This window comes from Homalodisca vitripennis, chromosome 7 (assembly GCF_021130785.1).
Source record: "Homalodisca vitripennis isolate AUS2020 chromosome 7, UT_GWSS_2.1, whole genome shotgun sequence".
NCBI lineage: Eukaryota > Metazoa > Arthropoda > Insecta > Hemiptera > Cicadellidae > Homalodisca > Homalodisca vitripennis.
In genome coordinates, this window is record NC_060213.1 from 60,676,430 (window position 1) to 60,698,967 (window position 22,538).

The 22,538-nt window shown below is 35.8% G+C and overlaps 1 protein-coding gene across 1 annotated transcript in view; it reads right to left on the bottom strand.

Moving 5' to 3' along the window:
• Positions 1 to 22,538, bottom strand: part of LOC124365902 (general transcription and DNA repair factor IIH helicase subunit XPB) — a 44,873-nt gene that overhangs the window by 1,293 nt on the left and 21,042 nt on the right. Inside the window, exons 10-15 of the mRNA XM_046822020.1 lie at positions 6,902 to 7,024; positions 3,644 to 3,817; positions 1,314 to 1,582; positions 659 to 823; positions 385 to 571; positions 61 to 209 (exon numbers count right to left, since the gene is read on the bottom strand). Of these exons, the coding sequence (XP_046677976.1) occupies positions 61 to 209; positions 385 to 571; positions 659 to 823; positions 1,314 to 1,582; positions 3,644 to 3,817; positions 6,902 to 7,024 (1,067 nt within the window). The remainder of the gene's footprint in view (positions 1 to 60; positions 210 to 384; positions 572 to 658; positions 824 to 1,313; positions 1,583 to 3,643; positions 3,818 to 6,901; positions 7,025 to 22,538) is intronic.

Genomic DNA, 22,538 nt, shown 5'->3' on the forward strand with positions numbered 1-22,538 from the left:
GAGCAATTAAAAGATTCTTGTAGAGACTAGGTACAACCACAAAATTGACAATGTCCATACCTCGTCCATGCCAGCAAGCTTGGTAATGACCTTGTAGCTGTAGCCTTGGTTGACTAGAAACCGCTGTCTCTTGCGTGAATATCCCATTTCCATGGTGTCCTGTGACACCAGAGTGTAGAAAAAGGCATTGTATTCCTCCGCAATCGCACCTGACATCCAATGTTCAATCAATAATAGTCTTCACAAAGGTTCATACAAAGTTTATGAACAATCACTAATTGTAAGTAGTGTACACATCTGAGTCTTAGACAAATGATAAAGTAATATAAGAAATATCAATTGGATAGCTTCTGTTTAATTTTCAACCATTCCAGATAAACATACCTTTTTTAGCTCGAAGAATTCGACCGAGTCGTTGGGCCTCTTGTCTTCGAGAGCCGCCATGCGAGGAAATCTGGATCAACACGTTAGCCTCTGGCAGATCAAACGAAGTGTCAGCCACTTTACTCACAAAAATCGTGTTCACTTTTGGGTTAAACTTGAAGTTTTGCAGAATCTGAATTCTCTCACTCTGAAACATAACAGTGCCAACATGTATTTAATTGAAAAGTTGGAACTCACAGTGCATCTACAATCATTAATCATGACGGTTACTGACCTGTGAGGTCGGGCCATAGATGTAGGGCTTATTCATCTTGATGGCATAGTGTTTGAGAGCAAACACGTTGTCAGAAAACACAATTGTTTTGTCTCCTCGTCTTTCGTGGTAGCGAATCAGGAACTGACATGCTCGGAACTTGTTGGGATTCATCACATATAGGAGCTGGAAAACACAGAATCATTAAAATCCAATATGTCTTGAGGGAAAATCAATGTCAGCACATGAAATATGAATGAAATTGATAATCAATATTATTATGAATAATGCAAATGTCTTTTTGAAATGAACAGGTATCCTTGTTTCAACACAAAAATCACCTATAACATCAGGATATTGGAATAATTTAATATGTCTTCATTTGCTGTGATTATATTTTCTTCGGTTTATTTTTCATACAAAAAATATTTACTGATGACACTTAAAACGTGAAAAAAAACATGTTAAAACTGAAATATCTGAACAATTTTAGTTTATGATCCATAACAAAAAATAATTACATGGTGTAAATAAAAGTGATTATAAATAAATTATTTTACACTAAATTAATCCAACAACATCTTCAATAAATCGTGATTGAGTTACACAGCTCTCACATTTAGAGATGTTGGAAGATCCATATCCCCAGTTTCCAAAAGATTTCAGGTCCACTCACCAATTTTTTACTGGTCCGACAGAGAAGATATTCCCGGTAAAATTCAGGCGTCATGGGACACCAGACCTCCGCACACTGGACACGTGCAATAAACCCTTTCTTCTGCAACTCCAACCAGTTGGCCTCATACAGCTTGGGACCAATGAGGAAGTTGAGATCTGCGATCTTGTCGTCCTCTCGCAGCAGCGTGGCAGTGAGACCAAGCTTGCAATGAGACTGCACGATGGTGAGAACACGACGGAACATCTTGGCTGGGATCGTATGTACCTCTGTAAACAAACTGACTTGTTACTTATCAAACGACAAGAGAGAACACTATTGAATAATCAAGTATTGACAATAATTATTGTAAATACATTATTTTGAAAAAATCTGAAAAATGTAAGTTTGAAGCATAGAAGTATTTTTTATGTATGGTATATAAAGAACTGCTACTCGCTCTAGCATGTCATCTCTCAAAAGCTGTTAATTGCAATATAAATAGTGGAGAAGTTTTATTAGATTACTTTATTATCTGGGTCAAGTCCAGTCCCAATTAATCCGGATAGTTAGAGTTCTACTGTATTTGTTTGTGTATTGAAAATAAATTTTGTATTAAATAATATTAGTAAAAAAAATATATATATAATATTCTATTTTGAACTAGTTCTGGGATTGCTGGTATAAATCTTTTATTACAAGTATATGTTTACAGCTTGAAGCAATCCATTATTTTCATGTTGCATTTTGCACAATTACAAGCATTGTCAAATACACACACAAATACATAAATTAACCCATTCGTGACTGAATAAATTACTATAATTTTTGGACTACAGAACTGGATATTTTCCATGCTTTCGTGTAAGAACAGGTGCACATTGCATAACACTTAATGTATAACATGCTATGAATATTATACATTTACTCTAGTTATTCCTTGTTATTGTATGAACACAAAATGTTAGTTTTTTTTATATAAATATATTTACATCATTTACAAATTTTTAATATACATCTTTAGAATTTGGTTCGGGTGTGAAACACCTCAAAACATGTTCCCAGATGAAGTGGAACATGACACTTTTTACATTGGTAGACTGTTTCACTTCTTTTCCCCTGTGAGGCACAAACTTTACATTTTCTTGAGGGCTTGGCTTTGGTGGTTGGAGGTATCTTTTCAATAAAATGCCCCCAAAACTTTCCTTGAAGGCGCAGTGGTGATTCTCCACAAGCGGGAAGCCTACCAAAGGGTTACCTGAGCCCAACAAGTTTCGTCACAGAAGTGATTAAACACATCTGATTCAGTGCAGTTTTCTCTTAACTACCTCGAAATGATAGGATTTATTCCATCATTGCCGGTAAAACGCATTGTACTAACAGTATTTGGTCCAACACTTCACGCAAAATCACAAGGCCTAGCCGGTGGGTTATCGTCACTTTCATTATCACTGCTGTCAACGTTTGTACCATCAGACATTTAATTATTTTCATGTATCATGTCATCTTGTTCGCTGTCACATTCCTCATCACCACTTCATCTAAAAAATTAACAACGTAAGTCGCAAAATAATCTGAATTTACGAACACATCATTCCGGTCGCGAGACGCCATCTTGACTGTTTACAAACGAAAGAAAGCTGTTTTGCCAAGATGATTTGAGGCAATATCAGATGATTTTCAGCAACGAAGAAGAAGAAAAACATAGACTAGAATATTGAGAACAAAATATGCAGCAAATGTGAATGCCTCTGCGATCTATCGGCAATATATTCAACTACGTCGATGTAGTGTCTAGCGGACGGGCGCGGCCCGTCTTTAGCCGTTGGGCCGCGCGAAGTGAAGGACGGAAACTGCCCGTCCAATGTCTTGAATGGGTTAATTAAATTAAAAGTTTTTCTAGGCGGGCTGTCAAAGTTAAAGTAAGTAAATAATGGATTGCTTCAAACTGTAAATACATAATATAAGAAAACCGTAACATCTCTACCAGCTGTACATCTACTAAACACACTCAGAACGTGTCATGTATCCAAATTTATGACAACATTTGGAAAAATACATTCTCAAGTGGATGTTCTAGCATGTGCGCGTCGTGTGTATCCTTATTTACACATATTTAATATTGGAATGACATGATTAATAAGTTTACACAATTCCACACACATTTTCCACTGCAAAAAAATATTATTAAGAAATGAGAAAATAATGTTTGAAACCAATTTATGGTTTAAAATGTTTATTAATTAAAGATAGGTTACATGCCAAGTAATTTTTTTTATACTGGCAGTTGCTTTATTAAAGACTTTATCCTACCTACAGATATAAAAATAATTGATGAAGATTTATGTTACCATCAAGCACCATGATGCCCCACTCCTGCTCCTGCAGCCACTTCATGGTCTGATCCGCTTCCCACGATCTTTTCTGTGTATGGGTAATCATGGAATAAGTAGTTACCAGGATCCCACAGCCCATCGGCTTGTCCTTGGCCTCTGACGTGAACCGGCAGATCATGCTGTCGTCCGCTAACAAATAGAACACTCTATCAGACCATACTAATGCTAATATGCTATAAATCTGTAAGAAAGATTACCATATTATTATACTACCTCACAATTTACTGAAACACTATTATGGTTAAAGAGACTGTTTTTAGCCAAGTCGGAAGTAAAGCAGGTTCAAATCATCTTTAGTCTGAGCGCTTTTTATCGATACTTCCCCCTCTTACAGAATCAACTTGCCCCTTTTCTTTGCTTGGTGTTCTGCACATTAAGCGAATGAAAATAGACAGTTAGACAGTAAGTCTAAAAAGAGAAAGAAATAAAATTGTCTCAAATAAGGAACAAAATGGTAAACCGGTGAAAGAAAACTACCTCAATTTACAATGTATTAACTATGAAAAATACAGTATAAAAATGTGTGGTATATTTATATATATATATATATATATATATATATATACATATACACACAGAGTGGTGTAAAGTCTCTCCTCACCCCCCTTTTAACGGGCTGAATATTTTCAACCGCCCATTAGGGAAATGCTATAACATGAACTGAAGTTGTTTTTGCATATTTTATAACTATACCCTCTCGCCCCAAAATGGGGAGGTGGGGAGCAACTAAAATATTTTATGGAAGACCCATTGAGTAGCACCTCAAATTAACCTTCATTGATATGAATGTCCACAAATTCCGTCCTTGAGCTCCATGCCATTGACACTGTTTCCCGTGAAATATATTTGAAGTTACTCAAATGCAGTAGTAGAATAGAATATAACTATTTATTGTCATTAGACACACTTACATGTAATAGATATGGTCATGGAAATGTACATATATACAGTATACTTTAATAACAGTAACTGTCATACAAACATTAAACTACAATGTCTCTTAGTATCGTTCTTCAAAGTTACGAGTGATAGGAAGACTATATCTTTCTTCGAGGTACAAATATAGTGCTACTTATCGTAAAAAGAAACACAGCCAGCATCTCCTGACCCATACAGATGATTTTAGACTAATATTTATAAGTTTTATTGTTTTCATAAATTATATGTATATTTAATTTTTATGTTTATATAAATAAGTTATGAGTCAATTAACTTTTGTTTGTATTTACATTGTAAATTACATTAAGTGTCTTCATTGTACATTTACATTAAGTAATGCTTTTATTTACATAGAAAAATACTTTAACTATTCAATAGAAAAACAATATCATTATTAGCTTCAAGAAACATCATTTTCTTTTTATGTACCCCAACATTAGTAGAGTAAGTTAGGAACTTCATATACAGTATATGTGCGTATTTAGACACCAATATAAATTTTCATACATTAAAAAACTAAACAGTTTCCAAATAATGTTTATATATATTTTGTTGATACAATATTTTAATATATATATATATATATATATATATATATATATATATATATATATATATATATATATATATATATATACAGGGTGTCAATTAAGTCTGGAACCTCTTTTTTAATTTTTAAACCACAATATAAAAAAATACCAAAGTTCACACGTGCTTGCTGGTGATAGTAACGCACATATCTGCCCAATTACCGACCAGATAATCCCTTTGGGGGACGGTCCACAAGGAGTCAGACAAAATTCTTAAATAGCAGCATAGGTCAAGTTTGGTATCAAATTAAAGGTCTTACTTAGCAGAGTACAATGCCACAAACCGGACTTAAAAAGGTGGATTCATTCAGTAGTTATAACTATTTGAATTTTAAAACGATTGAACAATGTAAATTACTAAGTATTACAAGTAAACACCAATTTTTAAGTACCTGTTATCAAAGTAAGTGTTCAAAATGTTCCCCTACCATCGTCTGGCAATGTCCTAGGCGGTTGTAAAAGCCATCCACTGCATTTTGAAGGTAGTCACGAGGAATATCTTGAGCTTCTTGGATTATGAGATTTCTTAGGTGCGCCAAATCTCGAGGCTTAGTACGATAAATTTTATCTTTGAGGTATCCCCAAAGAAAAAAATCCAGCGGAGAAAAAAAATCAGGGGAACGAGCAGGCCACTCTACTGCACCACGTCTTCCAACCCATCTGAAGGAATATTGTATCCAAGTATTCTCTTACAAGGAGAGCAAAGTGTGGTGGCGCACCATCTTGTTGGAAATAAATTATTTGAAATTGTCGACCAAGAGCAGCAGGAATGTAGTGCAGGAATTATCTCATTTTGGAGCATTGCTAGATACGAGTCACCATTTAAATTACCATTGATAAATAATGGGCCCATAATTTGATTTCCTATAATACCTGCCCAAACGTTAAGTTTCTGTGGATGCTGTGTATGACTCAATCTGCCACTTTCACATTCTAACAGTAGTTGTGTTATTGGTAACAATTATTGATTCCTGGCTTCGATTAATACATTGTCAGATGATGAGAGGTGAACATTTTGAACACTTACTTTGATCACAGGTACTTAAAAATTGGTGTTTACTTGTAATACTTAATAATTTACATTGTTCAATTGTTTTAATATTCAAATAGCTATAACTACTGAATGAATCCACCTTTTTAAGTCCGGTTTGCGGCATTGTACTCTGCTAAGTAATATCTTTAATTTGATACCAAACTTGACCTATGCTGCTATTTAAGAATTTTGTCTGACTCCTTGTGAACCGTCCCCTAAAGGGATTATCCGGTCGGTAATTGGGCAGATGTGTGCGCTACTATCACCAGTAAGCACGTGTGAACTTTGGTATTTCGTTCTATTATGGTTCAAAAATTAAAAAAGAGGTTCCAGACTTAATTGACACCCTGTATATTACAATTCTTTGGTAAAACCAGGATGAAAATAAGTCATTTTTGTAATTAGAAAAATTTGTTTCTTAACTAATAGTTACGTAATGCGATTTGCTTTAACAATTTCAGTGTTGTTTAAAGAGTTAAAGGTTTTAATGAGACAAAACCACTGACACAAACATAACATAAATTTGACTTCCCTAATGAAAATAGTAGCCACACATATCTGGCCAATGATTATTCAAGTCCCATACACATCTCAAAAGGCTTCTCATTGTTTAATTTAATTTCAAACTTAAAAGTAACTGAAGCCACTCACCTGTGGACCACATTTTGAATTGTTGTTTCCATTGTTCCACTGAGACACCGGAGTTACACAGGACTAGAGCGCGTTTGCGCACGGTACAACATGCCGTCACACCCACCAGACTTTTACCCGCTCCTGGACAACAAATAGTAAAATACTCAGTGAAGAAATAAAACGCAAACTGTATAAAATCACATATATTTGGTTTATCTTTCTATATATATATATATATATATATATATATATATATATATATATATATATGGTTTACACTCAACAACCGACTCTCCTGGAATTCATATACGGATGAACTTTGAAAGTTGAGCTTTACTATATATTATGTAAGAGGATATAATAAGAGGATTATTCTAGTTGATTTACCAAATAGATTTGATCTATCAGACTGGTCCTGTGTGAATGTTGAAATCAGAAAAACTAATGAACTCAAAAGGTTGAGTGAACAGCTTGGCAATATGTCTTTGGTTCCAGGGCCGGATTTACCAGTTTGCCGCCTATAGGCTTAAGATAATTTTGCCGCCCCAAAAAGGGGAGCACACCCCCCCCGCCAAAAGTGGGTCCGGCGGTCCGGCCCCCCCCCCCGGGAAAATTTGCATTTTTTCAGGAACAAAATAGTAATTTGGATGGCGTTTTTAAAGCATTTCGTAACAGTTTTTAATGTATTATAAATTTTTTTAATGTTTAGTCAAATAACGGGGAAATAACGCGACGCGGTGGTTAGGTTAGGTTATTTCACGTTATTTACCGACCGAGAAACACAAAATAACGTGAAAATAACCTAACCTAACGCCGCGGCACGATGTTTTAGCTTGATCAACAATCGATATGTTCCGTATTCGATTGTGCCGGTGGAACTATATGGAACTGCAGCCCAAATAACACACATTTTAGAAAATGTGTATTTTTTGCAGACTTACACTTACTTGGAATGTTGTTAAATATTTTCAAATCTTGGAAAATTGTTTAATTTAAATCAATCAAATTGGTTTTGCAAGGTGAAATTAAAGTTGACAAAATTATTTGAATAACTGGTTTATTATAAGCATTGAGTTGAAATATTTAAAAATAACGTTTGTACATTCTAATACAAGTTCATTGTGTGATTAACAGAACTAATTTATTGTATATACAGTAGGCTATTTACATTTTACAGAGCTTTCTTACGAGCCTTTTTAATTGAGAACTCTTTAATTAAATCTTCATAAGAGAGCTTCTTTGTTAAATTTGCTTCTATACATAGGAGGGAAAGTGAATTGAGCCTGTTTTTCAGAAATGCTTGTCCGTAAGTAGTTTTTTAACTCTTCGAAAGGCAGGAAAAAGCTACGTTCTCCCGCGCAATTAGTTGCAGGTATGCACAAACTAATTCGTACTGCTATGGTCCAAGTTAGGGTAAACATCATGCAACGAGTTCTTTCTCAAAAAGGTAGAAATTCCTTCCAACGTTTTATCTGAGGGATTGTCCATTCCCACCGCACAGTGTTTTTGGAAGTGAATGCACTCTTCAATAAAATCGGAATCTAAGTCATTTTTGATAAATTTGATGAAGTTTCGTTGCCTTGTTTCTTAGTTCCTCTTCTGTGATGTTGATGTCTGTTTTGCTGTCACACAATTGAGTCAGGAAGTAGAATTTATCTACAAAGTCACTATAGGCCACTTTTCTTCTCTTAAATTCACAAATAAAGGAGTCTAGAATTGGAAGAAATGTGTTAATTCTCAAGTCATCTCTGCCAGTCAGGTTGACTTCTTCACTCCGGGTTTCGTCTGGCCAGACTTTTTCGCTTGGTTTGTCTGCTTGTGTCTTTTTCGTATGAATGAATCGTATGTTTAGTTTTGGTTATCTTCATACCCAATTCCTCGAAATAAGAAAAGTTGTTTCTTTCTGACACAAAATATTCCTCTAGAGAACCATACAAAATCCCTGACTAACAAAACGTCAACGTTCCACTTTGTATAGTTTTACTGACTTTGTGAATTATATGGAGGGCAGTGCTCCAGAAGCATACCATAAATGCAGTCTCAAAACGTTCTAGATTCCGAGCGATTCCTGAGCCTCACATCTGGTTGTAGCCTTTTCTGTTGGGTCTTTTGAAATTGTTGTCAAAGCCTTGTACACTTCGTCCCAAGACTCTCGCAAGCTCTGACATGCATCATCCCTAGCCGACCATCGTGTAGGACACACACCCTTTTTATAGTCTTATTATTCTGATAAGAATCTTCCATTACACCTATCAGGCACTCCCATCGTTTTGTAGAAGATGTAAAAAACGCATAAAGTTCTTGAAGCAAACATGAAGAATCTGCACGTTTCTTCACAAGATTCAGCAGCAGATGATCCGACCAGATTTAAAGAATGAGCCGCACACGGGATGAATAGAGCTAAAGGACTTTTTGCTCTTTATCTTTGCCTGAAGACCATTGTAAGTCCCCGACATATTTGAGGCATTATCGTACGATTGGCCTCGGCAGTCATCAATGTTTATTTCCAGATTTCCTAGTTCTCTCATCACACTTTTAAACATACCCTCTGCGGTATGTCCAACTGACGGGATGAAGGTAAGAAATCGTTCACAGGGTACACCGTCATTTAAAAACATACCTGACTGCAAGAACCAACTGGTCTACATGAGACATGTCTGGGGTTGAATCAACTATGAGAGAAAAATATTTTGACTGTTTCAATTCTTCACAAATTTCTTGTCTTACATTTTGAGCCATTAATTCAATGACTTCTTCACACGTTTTGGGAAGAGAGATAGTTTGTATGACCACTTCCACAATTACCATATTTTTTCAATGTGAGTAGCTAAAAAAAGGGTCGAATTCGGAGATAAGCTCTAAAGCCATAAGAAAATGTCCATTTCTGTTTGATCCAAAGATTTCATCATCGCCTCTTAATGCAAGGCCTCTTGATGTCAAGGCCTTAACGGCCGCTATAACCCTGGCCAAAACCTTTTTCCAATAATTGGTTTCTTTGTCTAGCTGCTCAGTTATTAACATACTGCCAACACGTTTCAGAGCAATTTCTCGTGATTTTAGAGTAATGATTGCCGACTTGTGAATTGGTGAGTTTTCGTGATGACTGGCCCGACTTTCACCATTTTTCCAGTCGTTTGAATCCGTCTTTACAATCAAACACTGGGATTTCTCTTTGAAATTGAATGCCAAAACAAGGGCCACAATAAACAGAACCCTTGCTTTTTGAGAATACCATCCACTTTCTGTCCTGAACCTCTCCATTTTTTCAATGTTCGTTGAAACAGAGATTTGGATAAATATCGTTTTTGATCCTTGTATTCTCTGACGCTGTTGAGAAATCCAGGTCGATATTTTTGTTTGAACCCATTTTTTTGCGATTGAATCTCGAGTTGCATCATTCAAAACCCAGAAAGCTGGATCTTCGCTGGAACAGCAGGGTGACAGCAGCTCCAACGAAAGGCTTTCAGTGGTGATCTCGTGAGGTATGATGATGTCTTCGTTTAAACTTGCTAGATTAGCTGGTGGATTTGAGCAGCTTGGCCCAGCTGAAACATTGTCGTCCAGCTGGCCGGCCGTCTCGTCAACGGAATCGTCAAGTGCAGGTCCTTCAAGTACTGGTGCAATCTCTTGTTTCTCCTGGCGTCTTAAAGAACAAATCTAGCCTTTTGGTTTGTTTCAATACACGTTCTTGTTCTTCGAGTTTCTTCTTCGCCCCGTTTCTTGTACTCCGCACCGCTAAAGCCTCTTCCGTCCATCACTCATTGTAGTTGTAGAGAAGCTAGTATAGCCTAAAATAATAAAACTCTACGTTAGAACCGAATAGTCAGTTATTTGGGAGCATAATCTGCGTAACTGCCATCCTAGGGGTCCTGGAGAAAACGAGATTTGAAAGCTCTTTTTATATGGGAAGAAGGTCTGGAGGGCACACATATACCAGCCAAAAGGGGATCTGGAAAAATGTTGGACTTTTTTTCTGTGAGAACGCAAGCAAATACATTGTATTACTTACATGAATTTTTTATAAGATTTTTTCAATTTCTTTGAGTTTCACTCGCAAAAAAATTTTATTTTGTCTTAATAATGAGTTTTAGAGTACTTCTGTTCTTACTTATCTAAAACATATGTTAAATATGCCAAAATATCTGTAGTTTAAACAATTTTCCCTTAAAAACTACCCAAGTAACACTCATGATTTAGGGTACCTACCTAACATTCCATGATGTAGAGAGTAACACTCATGAGGTTTATAAGGAGTAATAAGTACAAGAGCAGCGGTAATAAGCAAGTAAAGTAATTATCCCTAAATTTTAATTGGTTCATTGATAACACATACGACAATTGAGTATATTTTATTAAGGGGGTGCTCTAACGATCGTGGGCGTGGAATTCAAATGATCACTGCTCACAGAATTAAGTTATCCCTAAATTTTTAGAGTATTGGTGTATTCCTCAAATGGTGATCTAGGATTGCCGTTTTTTAAATGTTGAAAAAATATTTAAATAATATAGTGTAGGGGACTTGGCAAAAAGTCCAAAAATTAGTGATTTTTTAACCGCCCGTTGAAGGCTAAACAGATTTTTTTTGAGAGGAAATTAAAAAATCGAGAACCCTAGATTGATTAGTTGTCAATAGATTTCCGTAAAAAAAATATTACTTTTTATGAGCACATTTTGTGAGCACTGTTGGAATATGATCATTTGAATTCGACAAACCTGCAAGCGTGAAATTAACATTGCGCTTATGGGAGCCGACCGGCCAAAGGTTGCTAAAACCGCAATGGTGAATCGCCCCCCCCTTAAAATTAAAGTTATTAAAAATTGTATATATTGGGACCTCGAAAGGACAGTTGATTTGACAACGACCCACATGTTATTGCAATGGTTAACTTGTTAGCTAAAATTTTCCATTCACCTCCACTCTTACATCTAAGTCTCATTCAGATTCAATCATACTTACAATTGATTGTTGACTTTAACATTGAACTAGCTGAATACAACGAGTCAACGACTTATATAACACCGTAACCGGCGTAACCGTGCCGCCGTGTGCACAACACTAACATCAACCCACCAACTGACAGCGCAGTGTAGTCACTGTAGACTGTAGTGTAGTGTAATCTGTGGATGTGTGAGTCGTGAGTCAGAGGGTGCGTCTGTCGGTCCGTGACAGCGTCAGGTGACTATCAGCTGAGCGCCCAGTGTTGGAGAGGTGGTGGGGAGCGGAGAGCTGTCGCGCCAGCCACCCAGGGCTGCCGGCTGCCAGGGGGTGTTGCCAATGTAAAATCGGCAGAATCGCCGCTCGTTGCGCGAAGGAACAAGGCGTTCGTACATATTTTTGTAGTAATACATACAACGAAATAGGAAATTAAAGTGTAATGTGTTTCCTAAAAGCTCTATTTATATAACACAAACTTAAACTCGTATAAGGAAAATAATATTGTATTTCACAAATATTTCATTTTAATATTTTAATTTTTTTCAAATCTGCCGCCGCCCCTTAATTTTGCCGCTCTAGGCTGCAGCCTACTTAGCCTATTTAGAAATACAGCCCTGTTTGGTTCAAGCTAGTAAGGCTGATAGAAGTCTCCATACTAGGCATGGTATGCACCTCAGCCTTAGAGGGAAACAATGGCTGACTAGTAAAATCCCCGAAGCAGCTGTAGTGATGACTACAGAGCTACCCCTTCCACCTGGATGTCAGGAAGAACAGTCGACATCGGTGGAAATTATACCAGGTTCTCTACAAGCGTCTCCATCTACTAAATCCTGGTCGGGAAACTCTCCACTGAAGGTCCAGCACCCAGTTACTTAACCCACAACAATGATGACAATTTATAACCCTATCTCTAGAGCTAAGTGTAATTTGGTAAACAAACACACTCTGGGGTCTAGTCTTAGATTACTTACTTACTTACTCTTACTCCCAGGGCCATTTATATCGGAGGTGATATTTAGCCCGCACCAACAAAGCTCCTCCATCTTGAACGGTCCCTCTGCATCTTCCTCTGAAGCGCCCACCTTCTCCATATCAGCCTTCACCTGGTTCCACCATCTCACTTTCGGTCTCCCACGGGGTCGTCTTCCTTCTGGGTTACCGTTACATTACCCTCCTCTGTTTGCATTCCTCTTCTCTTCTGAAAACATGGCCTGCCCAACGGAGTCTTCCTGCACTTTATTTCTCCTATTACATCCATACTATTGTAGAGCTCCCTGATTTCTCTATTATGTTTTCTTCTCCATATCCCTTGTTTCATATGATGGCCCATAAATTTTACGTAAAATTCTATTCTCGAAAACTAGAAGCTTTTTCTCATCCTTTCTTATTTAGCCTCCACGTTTCGGATCCGTACAAAAGCACTGGACATATAATTGTTTTGTATATTCTAGTTTTAGTATTTTGTGAGAGAGAGATTTGGTTGAAAGTATCCTATTGCATGCATATACACATTTATTTGCTGAGTTGATCCTATTTTGTATCTCTGGTTCATCTGTGTTTTTATTTGATATTGTGACCCCAAGGTACTTAAAGTTCTCTCCACTTGTTCGAAAACATGCCCATCAATTTGTAGGGGTCCTCCTCTTTGATTTTGATTCCTTTTACAAGTGCATATATTTAGTTTTTGCATCATTCGTCTTCAACCCCACTTTCCCTGCCTCACTCATAAATAGTCTAGTTTAGTGACCTCAAATCATCTACATTTTCTGCAAATATGACAACATCATCTGCAAAAGCTAGGATGTTTAGTTTAGCTCCAACTTCCACCCCTAAATCCCCTCTCTGCTACACTCTGAAGTGCTTCTTCTATGGCAATATTAAATAAGATTGGAGAAAGACCATCTCCTTGCCTGACTCCTGAGTTTATCCCAAAAGGTACAACAGTCCCCGACCATTAATTCTTACTGAGCCTCTTGACTCTGTGACACTCATCTTAATTAAGTTTATTAATTTTCTCGGATGCCAAATTTATCTAGTTGTGTCCACAACTCTTTTCTGATTATGCTTATCGTATGCTTTTTGAAAGTCAATAAATATGGCAAAAAATTCTTTATTAATATTCCCAGTATTTAGCTAATATTTCTTTGAAAATGAAAATCTGATTTTGTGGTTAATCTGCCCTTTATGAACCCTGCCTGTTCTTCCCTGATTATTTCATTTGTATAATGTTCAAGTCGGTTTAAAACAATTTTGGATAAAACTTTATATGGGATGCTGAGTAAGTGAGATGCCTCTGTAGTTACCACACTCTTTCTTTTTCACCCTTCTTGTGTATAGGTATTATTATTGCTTCTTGCCATTCAGCTGGCATTTCTTCTTTCTCCCAAATACGAAGTATTAGTTTCCATAGATTTTCCACTATTATTTCTCCTCCTTTCTTCAAGAATTCTGCTGTTATTTCATCCTTCCCAGGAGCTTTGGTTGGTCTTTAGCGCTTTGACTGCATCCTTTACTTCTTCTATGGTTTGGTGGTTCTATATTTGGTTGAACATGATTAGTATTCACCAACTTGCTCTTCGTCCCTAGTTTGGTCCTCTACATTTAGTAGCTCGCAAAAGTACTCTCTCCATCTTTCTGTAGATGCCAAATGGTCTAATTTTAAGGAAGTAGTTCTGAACACAGCAGAAGAGGTATGTGGTAGTAGGAAGAAGAGAAACAAAAAACCATGGTTTGATCAGGAATGCGAGCAAGCTCTGAAAGACCGAGTTAAAAGGAAAATAACGTGGATGAATAGTAACAGGGTAGAGGATAGAGAAAGCTATAATGAAGCAAACAGGGAGGCAAACAAGTTGCTGAGGCGGAAAAAAAGACTGTATCTGCATAGATTGCTTGACAAGGCTGGGAAAGATAATACAGCAAATAACGCAAAGGACTTCTACAGGAAAAATAAGATTCTTCAAAAGAGGTTTTAAACCCCATACCCATATGGGGTAAAAAACAGAAATGGAGAGTTGGTGACAGAAAGTCTTAGATTACTAATCTTAAATATTCAGTCTCTAAGAAGTAAACTTAATGAGCTAGACATAATATTAGAAGAAACTGAAACTAATGTGGTTTGTCTGAGTGAACATTGGCTACATGAGGATGAAATGTCAATATTTGTTCCTAATGGATTTGTACTAGCGTCATATTACTGTAGGAAACCTCCCCTTAAGTGTGATGGCTCATCAATTTTTATAAGCCTAGACTTAAGTTCTAGATATCAGAGTTCTGATATTTCTGACTTTTGTATTAATTCTCTATGTGAAGCCTCTGCAATTAAGCTGCTTGATTTTAATCTTATTATCTTAAATGTTTATAGAACCCCTAACTCTGATTTTAACACTTTTATTGATTATTTGGATAAGTTATTGTCTTTTTTTAATGATTAGAAAATGTAAATATTTTATTTTAACTGGAGATCTGAATGTTGATATTTTAAAGTTGGAGAGTGATGATGATGTTCAGTTTTTTGTAAATACGCTTAGATCAATGGATTTATATTCTATAAATAGTTTACCAACTAGAAACAAGGCCTGTCTAGACAACATGTACACAAATATTGATAAAAAGCTATGCAATTTTACCTTATTGAAGCAAGATATTATTTCCGATCATGCTGGCATCTTTGTTGATATTAAATTGGGTTTTAACAAATCCAGGAATATGGATAGTTCTAAGATTAAAATGAGACATCTTTTTTCACCTGTTAGAATAAGTAATCTTAAGGAAGCTCTCAGTTATTGTGAAGATTGGGATTTTTTAAATGATAGTTTAGATGTAAATGCAAACTGTTTAATGTTCTTAAATATTTTAACATCATATTTTAATATATATTGTCCACTTGTTAATGTTAAAAGTAAAGCTAACAAAAAAACCTAAATTGTCATGGTACACTCCTGAAATTGAACGTATGAGGTCTTATATGGTAATTCTCTATGATAAATGGAAAAGTAGCTTAAGTGTAAATGATAAGATTAGGTTTAAGAATTTTAAGAAGCTCTACAAAAGGGCAATCACTAAAGCAAAAAAATCTGCAAATGATTCACTCATCATGAACTCCCAAAATAAATGTAAAATGGCATGGCAGATAATCAGAAAGGAAGCAGGGGATTTTATTTCCAAAAGTAAAGACAGTATGAGACAGTAAAGACAGTACCAGTAACTCCTGATTACAATCATTACTCCAGTACTCCAGTAACAATCATTTTGTAAATGTTCCTGTTAATCTTGGCTTGAACTTTGATACCAATACTCTATCTTACCGTAATTTGTTGCATAACTTTTCTCGCCATCAAAACTGTTTTAAAAGTAACTTTAGTTGGGAAGCTTTTAATACTAGTGAAGTAAGAGCAGCAGTAATTGACTTAAGTGTATCGAAGAGTGAAGATATTTATGGCCTTTCCAATTTTGTCTTTAAGAATATAGTTGATGAAATCTTATCACCCCTAACCTGCCTTATAAACCAAATCTTAATTGTAAGTGAATTCCCAGACTGTCTAAAATACTGTAAAGTTACACCTATTTTTTAAAAAAGGACAAAAAGAAATGCCCGAGAACTATAGACCTATTACTATTGTACCAACCCTTAGCAAAATAATAGAAACCTGTATGTTTAAACAATTATATAAGTATTTTATGGAAAACCTACTGTACAAAAACCAATTTGGATTTAGGCCAAATCACTCTACTGCTAAGGCTATAGAATGTCTAGTAAATTCAATTTTTAGTGGTCTAGAAAACAAACAGGTAATTGGTTCTACCCTTATAGACCTAACAAAGGCTTTTGATGTTGTTACTCACTCTATTCTTTTTTAAAACTTAATTTTTATGGTGTAAGAAACAAAGAATTAAAGTTGATTCAAAGTTACCTAACAAATAGAATGCAAATGGTAACTGTAAACAATGTTTCGTCACAGTATCAGAAGGTGGTAGCAGGTGTTCCCCAAGGCTCAGTACTTGGTCCTTTTATGTTTTTAGTCTTTATAAATGATTTTCATGTTAATGTTTCATCTATGTCTGTACTTTATGCAGACGATACAACTCTTCTTTGTTCTAATGTGGATGTGTGGCAACTTAATGTACAATTAATTAATGCTCTTCAACAAGCTAAAGATTGGTATTCAGCCAACAACCTTATTATAAATGAAAATAAGACTCAAAACATAATTTTTACATACAATAATAATTTAAATTTAGACGATAACTACATTAAACCTGTTAAGCTCTTGGGGATTGTACCTGACAGTAAACTTAGCTGGAGGCCACATGTGGAAGGTATCTGTAAAAAACTTTCTAGAGTAATCTTTCTCCTACGTAAACTTAAGTACTGTGTTAATTTTGAAGCATTGTTAATGACCTACTTTGGACTGTTTCATATACACCTTTGTTATAGTACCCGTCTATGGGGCAACTCTGGTGCTTCCAAAAAAGTTTTCTTGTGGCAAAAAAAGGCAATCAGGTTAATGGCGGATCTTTTTAATCAAGAGTCCTGCAGACAGTTTTTTTGTAATTTTAAAATAATGACTCTTGCTTGTATTTATATATATATATCAGAATTTAGTGTTTGTTAGAGAAAATATCAACACCTTTATCTCTCATGAGTTAGTACATGATTACAACACTAGGTTTCGATATAATCTTGTAGTTCCTCAAGTAAAACTAACTCGGACTTATAATAGTTACAATTCCCAAAAAACTAGATTATTCAATAAACTACCATTAGCTATAAGAGAACTACCGAGTAATAAGTTTAAATTAAGGATTTCAACTTGGCTTAAGACAAAAGCTTTTATTCTGTTGACGAGTACATGAAGTGCAACATGTTTGATATGTCACAAAATACATCTGGTTAATGTAACTAGATTAGTAGTAAGTAAGTTAGTTTTTATGTGGAATGTTTTTTTCATGACGAAGCCTATTGTAACTGAAAATGTTATTTAATGGCCAATAAAGATCTTGAATCTTGAATCTTGTATGTAGTAATTATGAGAACACGACATCTTGCTGATATAAATACAACAAAAACTATTTTTCTTGAGGTGGAACATGAAATACTTATCTGAAGAGTATTGACACTGCAAAAACGGAATTTGAAATATTCCTAAGCTTAATATTCCCCACATGACATGAACGGCTAGCTAAGAATATTCAAGCAAAGCTAAGCCAGTGGCTTGTGAAACATACTCTTTACAGTGTAGAGGAGTTTCTAATAAACAGTAAAAATTTTTTAGTATAACAAAATGTTATAATGTATCATTTCTATAACAGTGTAATATTAACCATAATAATAATAATAACAACCATTGCTGTTTTTTATGAACATGTTATAATAAGTAATGTAGTGTAATTTTAACCAAATAATAATAACAACCAAGACCAAGTACAAAGGATTTGAGACTGGGTACCTGGAACATCAGAACACTAGCGGTGCCTGGTGGGTGTGATATTTTAGCCAAAGAATTAAGTAGGTATAATTTAGACATAGTTGCATTGCAGGAAACCAGATGGACACTGGCTGGGAAAATTAATACCAAAGAATATGCAATTTATTATAGTGGTACGGACGATGGCAGATATTATAGAGGGGTAGGATATGCGGTGAAGAAAAATATTACTGAATCAGTAATAGGTTTTACACCAATTAGTGAAAGACTGTGCAATATTAGGTTAAGCGGGAAATTCAAGAATCTTTCGTTAATAAACTTATATGCTCCTATAGAGGAGGCTGAAGATGAGGAGAAGGAGGTATTCTATGGCAGGCTAGAGGAAGAGATAAATAAGCTGCCTCAATATGATGTGAAGTTGGTGATGGGTGATGCTAATGCAAAAGTGGGCAAAGAAAACTATTGGACAGAAGTAGCTGGAAAGGAGAGTTTACATGATTCAACAAATGAAAACGGTTTGAGACTGCTCACTTTAGCTAGTTCAGCAAATATGAAATTATGTAGCACAATGTTCCCAAGGAAAAGAATTCACAAAGCTACATGGGTTTCTCCAGATGGGAAAACAAGCAACCAAATTGATCATGTATTAGTAGACAATAGACATTATAGCAGCATTACAAATGTGCGCACAGTCAGAGGCGCAGAATTTGGTACAGACCACTATTTAGTCTTAATTAGCTTAAGACAAAGAATAAATGTGAATAAAAAGAGAACACCTAGGAAAGAACAATTAGCGTCTGACAAAATAACAATACCAGAAGTGCAGAGGGAATTTGAAATTAAATTGAGTAATAGATTCCAAATATTGGAAGATGAAAACATAGAGACACAAATGACTGAGTCAGACAAGATTGGAAAACAATGGAAAAATTTACAAACTATAGTCACTGAAACAGTAAAGGAAGTGTGTGGCACAAAGGAAAATATGAAGAAGAATCCTTGGCTTACAGAGGAATGCAGGACAGCCGTAAACAAGAGAAGAGAAATAAAGCACAGGTGGTTAGCAAGCAGGAACAAGGTGGATGAAGAAGGTAGAAGAATGACAGAACGACTTAGGACAGAATACTGTGAAGCTAACAGAAATACCAGAGTGGTACTTAGACGAGCGAAAAAGAGACTTCCTAAACGGAAAACTTACCAAGGCTGAGAATGACAGAACAGCAAATAACGCAAGAGATTTTTACAGAACAATCCGTTTTTTCAAACAAGGCGTCTCAGCAAAAAGCTATGGCATAAAAGACAAAAATGGACAGTTAGTGATGGACAAAGAATCAGGGGTTAAAGTGTGGAAAGACTACTTTGAAGAACTCCTGAATTGTGACCACTGTACAAACAGAAGCGTTGACGATGAATTAAAGTACCAACATGTACAACCGGAGGTGATGCCACCCTCTACGCAAGAAGTAGAAGACGCGGTAGCGAAGCTTAAATGCAATAAGGCTCCTGGTGAAGACGGAATTACAAGTGAGATTATTAAAAGTGGAGGAAAATTCCTGATAAAAGAAATACATAAACTTATTACAAAAGTATGGGAAGAGGAAATTATACCGGAGGTATGGAGAGAAGCAGTGGTAATTCCTCTACACAAAAAGGGGGATAAACAATTATGTTCTAATTATAGAGGAATATCTCTTTTGAACACCGTCTACAAGATATTTTCAAAAATATTACTATCAAGATTAAGTCCTTATACTGAAGCAATAATTGATGAACAGCAATCAGGATTTATGAAAGGCAGGTCCACAATAGATCAAATTTTCTTACTTAAACAGGCAATCTCAAAGTATTATGAGTTCAACAAAGGCTTCTATGGAATTTTTATAGACTTCAAGAAAGCTTATGACAGCATAGATAGGAATGCTCTATTCAAGAAGATGGAAAAACATGGAATCCCGCAAAAACTGATAAGACTGTCAAAAATGTGTATAAGTGACTCAAAGGCCAAAATAAGAATAGATGGAGAAATGTCGGAAAACTTCCTTATCAACACTGGAGTAAGACAGGGAGATGGGATCTCTCCCACTCTCTTCAACCTGGCTGTAGAAGAGGCATTACAGAAAGTTAAAAGACTACAAAGAGGGGTTAAATTAGGAGTGGACCTGAACGTAATGGCATTTGCGGATGATGTAGTGATCTTGTCAGAAAGTTTGGATGACCTCTCCACACTAACAAAAAGTTTTATTAAAGAATGTCAAACAGTAGGCTTAGAGCTAAATGAAGATAAAACTAAAATTATTCATTTTGGAAGACATGCTGGAAATGTGAGAACAAACTTAAGCATTGACAACTACTCGATTGGCTGTGTAGAAAGTTTTAAATATTTGGGTGTAACAATAAACAGCAAAAATGTGGAGGATATAGAGATACAAAGCAAATTAGCTAATGCAAATAGGTGTCTTGGGGCGTGTACAAAACTCTTTACGTCAAGATTGTTGTCACAATGCTCCAAAATAAGAATTTATAAAACAATCATTCAACCAGTCCTAATGTATGGAAGTGAAACATGGACATTCATCATCATCATCATCATCGTCAGACGTTTCCGTTCTCACGGGTCGTCGTACACAGCCTCCTCCACTTTAGTCTATCGTTCCAGGTCTCCTCTTCATCCACCTGTATTTTCTGTAGTCCCCTTCTCTCTATGTCTTTCCACACTTGGTCCTCCCATCTTCCTCTCGGTCTTCCTCTTGGTCTTAACGGACATGGACATTAACGAAGAAAAATGAGGGGCGGTTGATTGTTTTTGAGAATAAAGTTCTCCGAAAAATATTTGGACCAATATGTGATGAAGGGGTGTGGTGAATAAGAAAAAATAGAGAGTTACACAATGTATACCAAGATCCGGATATTGTGGCTTTGGTGAAGGCAAAGAGAATTAGCTGGCTAGGACATAATATACATCGGAGACAGGAGGGCACAAGGTTAAAAGAGGTCTACCAGGCGGTGCCAGCAGGAAGGCGCCCTTTGGGTAGGCCCAAGATAAGATGGTGCGATCAAGTGGTCGAAGATGTGACCCGGTGTGGAGGGTCTGTAGATCTGGCGGAAGACAGGGTGGCGTGGAAGAGGCTCATAGACGAGGCAAAGAATCGACTGAGATTTGTTACGCCCCGGCAGTAAGTAAGTAAGTAATAATAACAACCATTACTGTTTTTTATGAACATGTTATAATAAGTAATGTAGTGTAATTTTAACCAAATAATAATAACAACCATTGCTGTTTTTTTTATGAACATGTTATAATAAGTAATGTAGTGTAATTTTAACCAAATAATAATAACAACCATTGCTTTTCTTGGTGAACATGTTATAATAAGTAAGTATACACATCGCTTTCTGAATATTTTAAAAATATTTGCCAATCAAGTTAAACTGTTAATGAATTTATTTCTAAAGAGTAAAAAAGAAGGGAAGATGTAAATAGAAAGGTACACTTCCAAAAGAGTTAATATGGATGATATTGCAATTCATTTTCATCTATATATATAAAAATGAAACTGTTCGTGTGTAACAGCATCACTCACAAACGGCTGGACGGATTCGCCTAATTTTTTTTAAAATTTGTTCGTCTTGATCTGTAGAAGGTTATAGGATACTTTTTATCCCTTTCCCGATTCAGGATTCCGCCCCACTGGTTACAGAAATACCCGTAAGAAATGCATTGCAGCAAACATATGTTATTAAGTGAAAGAGTCTTTTCAAATTTTTAATCAGCTGTTCTTTGTAAACATATATAATGCGACAAAAAATATATTTATATATAAATTTCTTTACACTTATAGTTTTAAAGCATAGAGTAAGCTTAAGAGAAACGACAGATTTTGTTTAAACTGTTTCTGCAATCATAATATATAAAAATGAATGTTTGTGTGTTTGTCCTTTATAGACTCAGAAACTATTGGACCGATCACTATGAAAATTTGTATTTTTCTATGTAGAAGGTTTATACGCAATGCCCATTGATGTAACTAACCACCAGGCTGTACTGCAAGATATAAAAGTTATCAAAGCGCCTGCACATTATAAACTGCAATTACAACACAGTAGTTACGTATATTAAAATATCCAAACACTATTTGAAGGCAAAGAAATATACGGGCAAAGCTTAAGAGACGCGTGCGAAGCCGCGGGAAACAGCTAGTTTGTTATATTGTTAATTGGCAGATGTAAGTTGATTAATAAGGTGCAGAGTGCCGTGATACAGAAACCCACATTCAACAATGATAAGCTTTAAACA